General features: G+C 54.9%; 2 protein-coding genes across 3 annotated transcripts; one reads left to right on the top strand and one right to left on the bottom strand.

Annotated features, from left to right (window-relative positions):
• Positions 1-1,977: 1,977 nt before the first annotated feature.
• On the top strand, positions 1,978-9,517 carry ENDOG (endonuclease G). Of its 2 annotated transcripts, XM_086764181.1 has the most exons (4): positions 1,978-2,509; positions 3,046-3,155; positions 3,843-4,149; positions 9,387-9,517. In XM_086764181.1, exons 1-3 carry the CDS (start codon positions 2,012-2,014, stop codon positions 4,126-4,128), a joined length of 894 nt encoding a protein of 297 aa, XP_086620307.1. In that variant the 5' UTR covers positions 1,978-2,011; the 3' UTR covers positions 4,129-4,149; positions 9,387-9,517. The 2 variants fall into 2 exon arrangements, with proteins under 2 accessions (XP_086620307.1, XP_010121614.2); XM_010123312.2 differs by lacking the exon at positions 9,387-9,517 and having other exon boundaries at positions 3,843-4,576.
• On the bottom strand, positions 4,965-10,386 carry SPOUT1 (SPOUT domain containing methyltransferase 1). Its single transcript, XM_086764180.1, has 12 exons — positions 10,334-10,386; positions 10,212-10,254; positions 9,950-10,069; positions 9,459-9,618; positions 8,735-8,824; positions 8,355-8,404; positions 7,989-8,119; positions 7,491-7,563; positions 7,030-7,128; positions 6,224-6,326; positions 5,539-5,686; positions 4,965-5,347 (listed from the first exon to the last, which is right to left on the bottom strand). Exons 1-12 carry the CDS (start codon positions 10,373-10,375, stop codon positions 5,273-5,275), a joined length of 1,134 nt encoding a protein of 377 aa, XP_086620306.1. The 5' UTR covers positions 10,376-10,386; the 3' UTR covers positions 4,965-5,272.
• Positions 10,387-10,464: the final 78 nt, after the last annotated feature.

Below are 10,464 nucleotides of genomic sequence, written 5' to 3'. Positions count from 1 at the left end.
CTTCTTGTTTTCAGAGCAGCGTTTGGGCCCTGAGGTTGGCTACCTGCAGTGGTGTTGCCCGGCTCGGGGCCGGGCGCTGGTCTGTAGCGTTACAAACACTCGAGGAAGACACTGGGGAGGTGGCTGGCTGGGGACGGGTGTCACACTGTCTCCTCCCTTCCTAGGTGCTGGAGGGCTTGTGTTGTGCTGCCTTAATTATCTTTAGGAGGTGATGGTGAATGGGTTTAAAAGGAGTCTGCATGGTTTCATGGGATGCAGTGAGAGCTTTGGCTGATGGGAACGTTCTCTGGGATAAGTTCTGTAGCCTTATCCAGACTGTGGCTGCTAAACTGGTGGAGCTCTTTGGGGAGAACTTGTAACAACTCTGATACGCCTGGACAGGCTGGTTCCTGTATGAAAAGATGTTTATGTCTCTCATCCCCTCCTGTGTGGTAGGGCTTCTGTCCTGCTGTTGAAAAGGGCTGTTGAAAGGAGTTGTGCTTTTCAATTACTTGGGATATCCCTTTCTTTATTCCAAGACCTTCTCCTTTCTTTAAGAGCAAAACTAGATTTTCTGAGGGGAGAAAAGAAAATCTTGTTACCAGCTTTTGAGTTTCCTTATGAGTTTCCTTGGCTTCATTTGTCCAAAGGCTTCTGGTGATTTTTTTTGTTGTTGTTGAGCTCAGATGGTATTTAACTAGCTGTCCTTGCTTGTGTGGCCAGGTAACAACTGCTCCACCCTTGAGACGTTTCCACCTCTGATTTCTTTCAATCCTAATCTGCAGGAGCAGCGAGGTGGCTGAAGTGGCAGTTCTTTGGGTTGGGGGGGTGTTAGTCTGGGGTGCCTTGGGGGACCCCTTGTTTCACAGGCACCCAAACAGAGGATGTTTAAATAGCTCCTGCAATGCATTCCTCACTGCCGGGCAGGGGAAGGGGGACTCATCTTAAACTGGTAGGAAAAACAGGACGCTGCTGGCTGTGGGGAGAGAAGAGCCTTCCCTAGGAGAAAGAGGTCTGTTCTGCCTGCACCGCACTGTGATTCGGGCTTCGGGAAACTCTGCGGTTTGGCCAGTGGTGGTAGAAGCAGCGGGATAGTAGAGATCAAGTTGTTGATGGCGATCACTCAGAACACTGATCTGGAGTTCACATTTTGTGAACTATTCACGCTTGGAAGGTCAGAAGTTGCTCTGGGGGAGTCTGAGGTGTTTGGGAAAGAAGAGGCTGTTTTCCCTTCATGAGCGTCAGTGACTTTTAGCTGTTTGGAGAGCTCTTCTAAAATGCCCTTTTCCCAAAAGAGAGGAACAAATAACACTTGTTTGTGGTTTTTTTGTTTGTTTTGTTTTGTTTTTTTTGTTTGTTTACCTTGGCTGGAAAGAATTCCCAGAACAGGGTCTAGAGAACACTTCATCGCTCTCCACCTCCTTCTTTTATGCTTCTTTTTAAACACTATTTTTATAATGCTTCCTTTCCCCGAGTGAGGGGCTGTGTGCGGACATCCCGCGGGCGGTGTGCCTCCCCGGGCCGGGGTCGGAGTTGGCGACCACTGCAGCATCTCCCGCTGCCCCCGGTGGTCGCGGCCCGTCCCCGTCGCCACCTCCTCCGGGCCGAGGTGGTTTTGCTTTGCCTTCCCCAGCCGCCGCCTCGCTCGGCGGTGCGGGCTGCAGTGGGACGGGCCGGGGGAGCCGGGGCTTCTCTCGGGGTGCGGGGAACCCGAAAAACCGCGGAGGTGACGCCGGCGCTGCGGCTGCTCTCGGGGGGAGCTGAGGCCGGGGGGGGGCCCGCTCTTTATTTTTGTACTTCCCCCCCAGCCGCTCTCGGCGCTCCCCGGGGAAGGCTGCTCTCTCCTTCGTCCCAATAAAGCCGTTTCTTTGCAGACCGGTGCCGCAGCCCCTTCTGTCGCCGCCGCCGGATCCCGGGCCTGGCGCCCTGTCGCCCTTAAAGCGGCGACGCTGCCGCACCAGCCACAGCCCCGCTCGTCGCAGCGCCGCGGCCCGTTTAAGCGGCGGCCGCTCCCGCGGCGCAGCGCACGGCCATGCTGCGGGGCCGCTGGCTGCTTCCCGCCGCCTCGCTGGGCCTGGGCGCGGGGCTGGGGGCGGCCCTCACCGCCCGCCGCCGGGCCGAGGGCGATGCGGCGGAGGGGCTGCTGGGCCGCCTGCCCGTGGTGCCCGTCGTAGGGGCGGCCGGTCCGCCGGCGCTGCCGGGCTCGGGGCGGACCGAGCTGACCAAGTACGGGCTGCCCGGGCTGGCGCAGCTGCGGAGCCGCGAGTCCTACGTGCTGTGCTACGACCCGCGGAGCCGCAGCGCGCTCTGGGTCATCGAGCAGCTCAACCGGGAGACGCTCAGCGGCACCTCCGACCGCGCCGCCTGCGATTTCCAGGAGGACGATTCGGTTCACGAGTATCACCGAGCCACCAACGCCGATTACCGGGGTAGCGGCTTCGACCGCGGGCACCTGGCCGCCGCCGCCAACCACAAATGGAGCCAGAAAGCCATGCGGGACACCTTCTACCTCAGCAACATCGCCCCGCAGGTAGGGCCCGCCGCGGGCACCGGCTCCGCGCAGCCCCGGGGACGTGCAAGGAGACTCGCAGTGCCCGGGGGAATGCCCTGGGTTCAAGGGCAGAAGCTGCTGGAAGCCATCTCGGAGCGTCCCTGGCTCTTCCGTGTGTTTGTCCCTATAGCAGCTCAGGCGGAGAGGGTGCAAAGTCCCTCGGGGGTGCCGGATTTCCTGCTAAACTTGCCGGCAGCGATCCTGCAAACGCACCTGCCCGCGTGCTCCTCTCAAGCCACGAGAGATGTAGTTCAGCGCAGCTCGTTGTGGGAGCCAAGTTAAACAGGCAGACAGGTGCTTGTAAAAATCACGGTGCGAGGTGAGGGGGTTCTGTTCCTGGGTGTGCAAACCAGGACCTCGCTGAATGCGGCGTCCGCAGCAGTGGAGATCTCTTCTGGAAATTGCCTGGGACGCTGTGGGGTGTGCTTCAGAAAAGGTGGGTGGTGTTACTCCAAACAGTCAGGAAATTCCCCAGCAACTCACTGCTGCTTGTGTTGCCCTGGTTGTTTTTCCAGGATCCCCATTTAAACCAGAATGCCTGGAATAACCTTGAGAAGTACAGCAGAAGCTTGGCAAGGAACAACAAGAACGTCTATGTCTGCACAGGACCCCTTTTCCTGCCCAGGTAAATACAGGGGCCACGCTGGGACCGTGCTCGGAAGAGGCATCTCCGGCCTCCCAGCTGCTCCCAAATGGGAGTGAGCTGCTAAGTTCCTGCTTGGTGGGTGAAACCAGCTGCGCGCTGAGGTTCTGTGGAAAGGTACTTAGGACTGGGATGAGTTTGAGTATTTCCCATTCAGTTTGTTATTTTGTAAGTAGGAGTTTCTTAAGCTAAAACGTAACCAAGTCACTTGTGTTTGCAGCCCTTAACAGTCTAGCAGTAGTAGGTTACTAGATTAGATTAACAGATTAGACTGCAGACCCATTCCCTGCAGAAAAAGGTTCTAGGTTTTATTTAATGAACTATTTCTCCACTTAAGAGCATGAATTTATTTGCAAAGATTTTCATGTAGTGCTAAAGAGCACCTGTCACAAGTTGGGATCTCTGCAGCAGCAGGAAATAGCTCGGAAAGGCTGTTAAAGGGGAGAAAACAGGGAGGAGATTGGGGGGAGCAGACCCAGTACACAGCTTGGCCTCACTGTGTCACGTCGCCTCTGTTGCAGCACCATTTTTACACCCCCTACAGCAGAAGCAGGGCTGCTCCCTGAAGTGCTGTGGGGTGGGGGCTCCCTTGGGGGTGGTGGTGGAGGGCTGACGGGGTGCATGTGGCACCAGGCTGGGAGCTAACATGGGACGTTGCTGTTGGTGCAGGATGGAGGCTGATGGGAAGATGTACGTCAAGTACCAGGTGATTGGGAAGAACAACGTGGCCGTCCCCACACATTTCTTCAAGGTCCTTATCCTGGAAAAGGAGAGCGGGGAGATTGAGTTGCGCTCGTATGTGATGCCCAACAGCCCAGTGGATGAGAAAATCCCGCTGGAACGGTTCCTGGTTCCCATCGAGAGCATTGAGCGAGCCTCGGGGCTCCTCTTTGTCCCAAACATCTTGAAGAGAACAGGAAACTTGAAAGCCATCACAGCTGGAAACAAGCGTTGAACCTTGACTGAACAAATCCAGGTATCCCCTGGGAAGGGGCTCACGGTGGTCATCTTGCAGAATAACGGTTCCTTGTGCAGTTTTAAATGTGGGACATAAGAATCAAACCAGTGCTTCTCTTCACCCTTCCCCGCGTTTGTGTAACAGTGAAACACGCGCATGCACCAGGTCTCAAGGGCAGGACCTGCAGAAGGCTCCCGGGCACTTCATACCATAGCAGCTCTCCAGAATTTGCCCCTCATCGTGAGCTACCCCTGTAAGTCCTCCCTTTGAGCCGTGGGGCTCGTTAAGTAACTTCCCTTTGTGTTTTAATTCCTGCTATTTAGCAGGGAAGGATTGGGAGCAAGATGGGTGCAGGGGGAGGAGAGATTCCTGCCTTTCTGTGGCCAGCAGATTGTATGATTGTTTTCTTTCACAGGACTATTTTAGCAGTAAAGCTCTGAAACTCCACAGTATTGGTTGTTTCTTATCTGCTCTTACCAAAGCTCATTGAAAGGGGGGAGGGGAGAGGGAACTTTTCCAGGTGCTTTCCTGTTTGAGCTCACTGTAAGGAGAGCTCAAGGTGTCACCGATGGAGCCAAACTGTAACGAGCTATGCTGAGGCCCAGCTGAAGCTCCAGCTCTTCCTGTTGTTGGGAAGGATGAAGCCCTTGAGTTGAAAGGAGAGCTGGTGGAGTCAGGCTAACTCTGAGACAGGAACGATTCCTTAGCATAAGGATTAAGTTTTGACTTCCTTTGGAGTCACGTGGCCTTCAGACTTAGAGGCACTAAGCATCTCTAGACACTGAGCACCTGTCCTCTACACCAAGACACTTGCACGTGGACTTCGAGGCAGCCAGGGTTCCATACTGCTTTATTCCCCACCTGAGAAGTCTGAATTACTGAAACCCAGCCTGCTGCCAGGCTCGTCCCAGCTGCTGAGAGGCACCAACCAGCCCCTGACTGGACCCATGCAGGCAGGAGGGCGTGGACTTGCTGCTCCCAGCAGCAGCCAACACTTGGTCGAGCAGCGCTGCCAGCTTTAGTCACGCTGTGTCTTGGCCCCGCCAGGCTCTTGGAGTGATTTGCCCAGCACCCCGTGTTTGAACAGCTGCTTCCCGAAGGCCGTCCTCAGCTGATGACAAGGTCAGTGGTTCTCCTTTCCTCAGCTGTTGCTGGGTGTCTTCACAGCCTTGTCGATGTGGGGTCTCAGCGCAGACAGAGAGATCAGCAGTGCTTCCTGGAACAGACCGGGGCAGCAGTCAGAACCGCTGCTCTCTGAGGAGCAGCGGGCAAGCCAGCCGCTCTTTGCGGAGGCATCACCGTGGGGAACAAGATTAGCTGCGTGTGTCGCTGCCGGAGGCAGAAATGCAGCGCGGCTCTGAGCGCACGGGCCTCGCACCCCACCCCGCCACGAGCCACCTGCCCTACCTCTGTCCGGATGGTTCGGCTGCCTTGGCTGGGACAAGTGTTCAGGTAGAAGTCAAACAAGACGCTTGGGTCGGTGACCTCCAGGTTTGGGTCCACGTCAACCCCAGCTTCCAGGCCCTCAAGACCTCCAAACACGACAAGGGCGTGCCTAGGGGAGAGCAGAGGGACAGGCTGAGAGGGGAGGCTGGCTCTCACCCCTGCGCCAAGGCAGATGCTACAAGCTTTTCACAGAGCTGCTTGTGTGCCTTGAACTTTCAAGTGGATTAAAAATTGGTTTCACATAATAACTCCATCTGCAAGAAGCAAACTAATTTCTTTTGTTCAGGTATCTGGTTCTGTGTTCAAGCTCCAGCTGTGTCCCTTTCTGACCATGCCAAATGAATCTGCCCCACAGCACGTGGCCGTTGGTGACAGACCCTGCTACCAGCTGAATCGGGAGGACCTGCTCCAGAGAAACGTGGAAGGAACTGGCTGTGTCTGGGAGTACTTTCCCCAGCTTCTGTCCTGCAGAGGAATGTGTATTGGTGCGAAAGGGAGCAGCAGAGCACAGGAGGGAGCCTGCAGGAGAGTCTTGCACTTTTATCTGGGAGTGTTCTTGCCCAGGAGAACACCAAGGCCAAGCTCTGCTGCCTGCACCAGGCCTGTCTGGGGGATCCGAGCAGGGCCAAGCAGGCGGGACACGAACCTGAACGAGGGGAGAGCGGCCTGGTCCACGGAGCTGCCCCGCTCTGAGGTCCCAATGGAGAGATCGTAGCCTTCCTTGAACGGGCACTCTGAAAAGACAGCACCTGGAAAACAGGCACGATGTGGGTTTGTTGATGTGGTGCCCTTGTCCATGCTGTGTGCCTTCCGGACAGGCTGAAACACTCACAGGCAGGTGACAGCAGCAGAAGGAACTGCTTTTCAGCGCCACCAGTGCACCGGGAGACAGAACAACAATTCCTCTTTCCTACAGAATTCACTTGGTGCCGGAGCCTCTGGCGCCCTTCTCAATTGCAGCACCTTTTCCTCAGAGCTCAACCAGGTGCCAGGAGCTGTTCCTTGACTAACGGTTTGCGATTTTCCTAGGAGCTCCAATCAATCAGAAGGCGGGAAAAGGATTTTGCGGGGCTCTTGAGATCAAATGTCACTGCTGGCTTTGATGTGAATGAGTGGGAGTTAGTTATCATGGGAATGGAGATGCACTGCCTGGAGGTGGACAGCACAAACTCTGTCTCCTGGTACAACGTGGAAATTTGGAGCAATGGTGAGTGGAAGTACAGAGCACAATACTGCTGGGTGACTGGGCTGATTCATGTCCCCAGCTTTAGCCCTTAAATTTGATTGCCTCTTGGCTGCTAGCTGCACAGGTACGCTGCCTTTGAGACAAAGGAGATTTCTAAGAAAGCGATGTTCATGTCTGCTGCAGATGTGCAACCAGTAGGTGTGAAATCTGTGTGGAAGCCCAGGCAGAGACACAGCAGAGAGCAGAGAAACCCTGCAAATACTCACTCAGGCAGGAGGCAAGGCGCACGCTGTAACCCCAGTACAAGCCTGACACCGTCCGAGGGTGGTGTGAGGACACCACGGTGCCTTTCCGCACTTTAGCTTCTGAAAGGGAAGCAAGGATATTAACAACCCCTGTGATCTACGGAGAGCTGGATTTGACCAGCCACATACGGCAGTTTCTCCTGGGGGAGGACGCTGACGTGAGGTACAACCAGGAACTGCGCTTTTGAACACATTCTGGAAAGCGTGCGGGTATGGCTGGGCTGCTTGTTACTGCTCAAAGAGCCGACAGTTCTTTCCAGTTAACTAGGGAGGTATGGCAAGGGTGTTAATAAAATTGGGCACAGAATGAAAGCAACAGAGCTGTTGGGTACTTCCAAATGTCAGTAATGTGAAGGCTGTCATACGGAAGCACCAACTCCTGCAGGACTGAGTTTACAGATGCTAACAGAGCAGTGTATTACCTGGCTGCTGGGGTTCCTCCAGGCGCACGGTGACTCGCAGCCCGGGGTTCAGCTGTCTGTCGATCTGCACCTCCTGCAGGGACAGTCACCATCAGCGTCAGGCACGCTGGAAGTACTGGGGAAGGTGGGGAGGGAAGGGAACCCTCTGAGGAAGTGGGGTCTGTTCTGGCCTGCAGCTGGGATGAGGAATTCTGCGATCAGGGCCTGTGTGGTGCGCGCAGAGCAGGCTCAGGGTGGCTGGGTCAGCAATCACAGACTGATTTTGCTGCTCAAACGTTCAGCTCCAGCACTGAAGCAATGATGTGCTGGAATGGGCAGGCCTGCCAGGACTTGGGACTCTACAACCATTAACGAGCCAGCAGGGACAGGACAGCAACACCACTACACTCCGTGCCAGCCCGCTGTGGCCTTCAGACTCAGCAGTACCCAGCCTGCCTGCTTCAGATCTGCCAGTGATACAGGGGAAATTGTTTTGGGATCTGTGGGTAACAGACATACCTTCCTCATCCCACAGTTAACAAAAGAGCCTCTCCCTGGCTTAGTTGGCCGGTCCAACACTACGCCTTCGCGGTACTCTGAATCCTCATCCACCCGCATGTGGTGGGGGCTGTCCAGGGGGTTGAGGAGCCCTAGAACAGCGCAGAGGAACTGCTAAGGAGAGGACACAGACTGTGGGAACACAGGAGTAAGTACAACTGCCCTGATGCCCCCTCCCTCCCTGGTCCAGCATACCACAGACAGCACCTTCCCTGCACTCTGAAGTGGGGAAAAGTGACTCAGTTCTGTGCATCCCATCCAAAACAAGAGACAGAGCTCAGGAAGGGGGAGCCAACAGCCTGGGGCCAGAGACAATTGCATCGTTACCTGCAAACTGCAGATCCTCATGTTTTGGAAAAAAGGATTTCCTCAAGTACCTGTTATGAGAAAAGGTTCAAATGTGAAAACAGTTGTCTCTAAGGAATCCAAGCCTCAATTCTAGCCCTGTTCTGACTCAAAGGAGCCGAGTACAGAGGGAAGCACGCTTAGCTCCCTCAGGTCCCTGATCTACCTCTGATGTATCATGCAGGCTGTATCCTGCATTTATTGCTCTTTTAAACTTCTGAACCAGACATGTGAAACAAAGATTCTGTGTTCCTGCGTAATTACGCAACATAAACAGAATTTGGCTACTGCTCCCATAGCCTCTAGCGTGAGACAGCCATGGTAATTGGTTCTGATGCACCGTCTGACCATGATGGACTTACTGAGGGCACTCCAAGTACTGCAGGATCCGAGCCAGCTGCACACAAGCCTTGCCTCTCCTCCCAATTCCTTCAAAGTCCCCCTCCACACTCCTGAAAGAGAAAGCAAGCAGCTTGTGAACTCAGCATGAGACTGCACAGCCCCAAACAGCCAGGTCTCCAGAAGACCAAGCCTTGCTCCTTAATCTGAAAATAGCAGCACCCCCGCCCCTGCCAAGAAATATATGGGCCACCTTATAAAAGGGCTACTCCAGAGGTATGGACTGTTAACAAATAATATTTGTAACTTTTTGTAAGCCAAATATCTTTTTCAATTTTGTTTTTGATCTTTTTGTACCTACACAACCTGGCAGTTAGACGCTACTGAGCTGGATGCTACAGTGGATGCTAACTGGCATGGCTTGGCCAGTTGGCTCAGATGCAGGTCCAGGTTGAAAAGCTGAAGGACAGGAATTCATCTTCCATACAGATACAGGCACACCCTGACCCTCCACAGCAAGGTTTAAGACCTCCTGCTGCTTTGTCATCCCTGTGCTGGGATAAACGATCCTAGTTGCCAGGGTAGTTTGGTCAACATCTTTGTCCCTGTAATCTTGGAAACTGAGAGAGGCTCAAACATTTTATTGAGCTACACAAAGTTCTTTCCTCTTCTTAGCTTAATAAAAGATTGAAGAAACAGAAAGCAGAGAGGAAACGCTTTCTGCGGAACAAGATGGCTCCTCCTTACTTTACATCTTCTCCGTGCTCGTCAAACACTACGATCTCATCCACACAGAAGATGGCACAAGCCCGAGCAATCTGTCCAGCAAGGTATGTGCGCAGCTCCAGCGACTGGGCGTTGTTCAAGATGGAGCCTGGCAGGGCTACGCTCAGCGTGTAGTGACGCCCTGGGGAACAGAGTGCGATCAGATGAGAGCCACAGCATGACAGCGGCACGTACAGCATTTTATTTGCTACTTCAACTGCAGTTGTGGTAGAGGAAAAAAGCTACCTCTGCTTCTTAGATTTTAATCACAGCTTTCTCTAAATAAAAGGTATCTTGTGCAGTGCTTGCTGCCACGTGTTCGTGCCTGTTTATGCGGATGGACTGATCTCTATCAGATCTATGAAGCTGAGCATCACCTTTCCTGTCAATATGTAAAACTGACTGATTTTTAACGACCAAGTTCTCCCAGCTCCTTCAACCCAGGCCTCCCCACCGGGTCACTGCAGCATCACCTTTGTCTTCCTTCTGCTCCTCCTGCTTCTCAGCTTGTTTTTCTCCCAGCTCCTGCATCCGCTGTTTCTCCAGTTTCTTCAGCAGCTTTATTTCCTTCCATTTTTTCTTCTCTGCTTTCCCTGGGGTGGAGAACAGCATCTCGCTTTAAACAACGGCCGGTGACCGCTCAGAGCGGGAGGGGGTAGCACGAAGGTCGCGGGCCTGGGGGCCGCGCCCGCGTTTCCCTGCCCGCCCCCAGCCCCTGCGCGGGCCCGGCCTTACTCTCCTGCTTCCAGCGCCGCCAGTTGACATTCCTGTCCTCAGCCTGCGGGAGACAGCGACCGTTACCGCCGGGGTCCCCTGAGGGGCCGCCCGCGGCAGCCACCGAGCCCCCCGCGCCCCACCTGCACCCCCTTGGGCCGCTTCGCCTCGCCGCCGCCCGCCATCTTCTGCCCACGCTCCCCGGCCGCGCCCCTCCGCGGCGGTGATTGGCCGGCGGGCGCCCACGGTGGGGAGGAGGCGGGCGTCACGGGAG

Source organism: Chlamydotis macqueenii, chromosome 20 (genome assembly GCF_036417535.1).
Source record: "Chlamydotis macqueenii isolate bChlMac1 chromosome 20, bChlMac1.mat, whole genome shotgun sequence".
Lineage (NCBI taxonomy): Eukaryota > Metazoa > Chordata > Aves > Otidiformes > Otididae > Chlamydotis > Chlamydotis macqueenii.
Note: the sequence above shows the minus strand (reverse complement) of the source record. Positions and strands in the feature narration are given on the sequence as shown.

Coding starts and splice junctions, on each gene's coding strand:
- ENDOG (XM_086764181.1), top strand. CDS start 2,012: ATGCTGCGGGGCCGCTGGCTGCTTCCCGCCGCCTCGCTGGGCCTGGGC. Junction 2,510..3,045: donor TCAGCAACATCGCCCCGCAG/GTAGGGCCCGCC, acceptor TTGTTTTTCCAG/GATCCCCATTTAAACCAGAA. Junction 3,156..3,842: donor GGACCCCTTTTCCTGCCCAG/GTAAATACAGGG, acceptor CTGTTGGTGCAG/GATGGAGGCTGATGGGAAGA.
- SPOUT1 (XM_086764180.1), bottom strand. CDS start 10,375: ATGGCGGGCGGCGGCGAGGCGAAGCGGCCCAAGGGGGTGCAG. Junction 8,120..8,354: donor TGAGGATCTGCAGTTTGCAG/GTAACGATGCAA, acceptor GCGCTGTTCTAG/GGCTCCTCAACCCCCTGGAC. Junction 5,348..5,538: donor GCCGAACCATCCGGACAGAG/GTAGGGCAGGTG, acceptor GGTCTGTTCCAG/GAAGCACTGCTGATCTCTCT.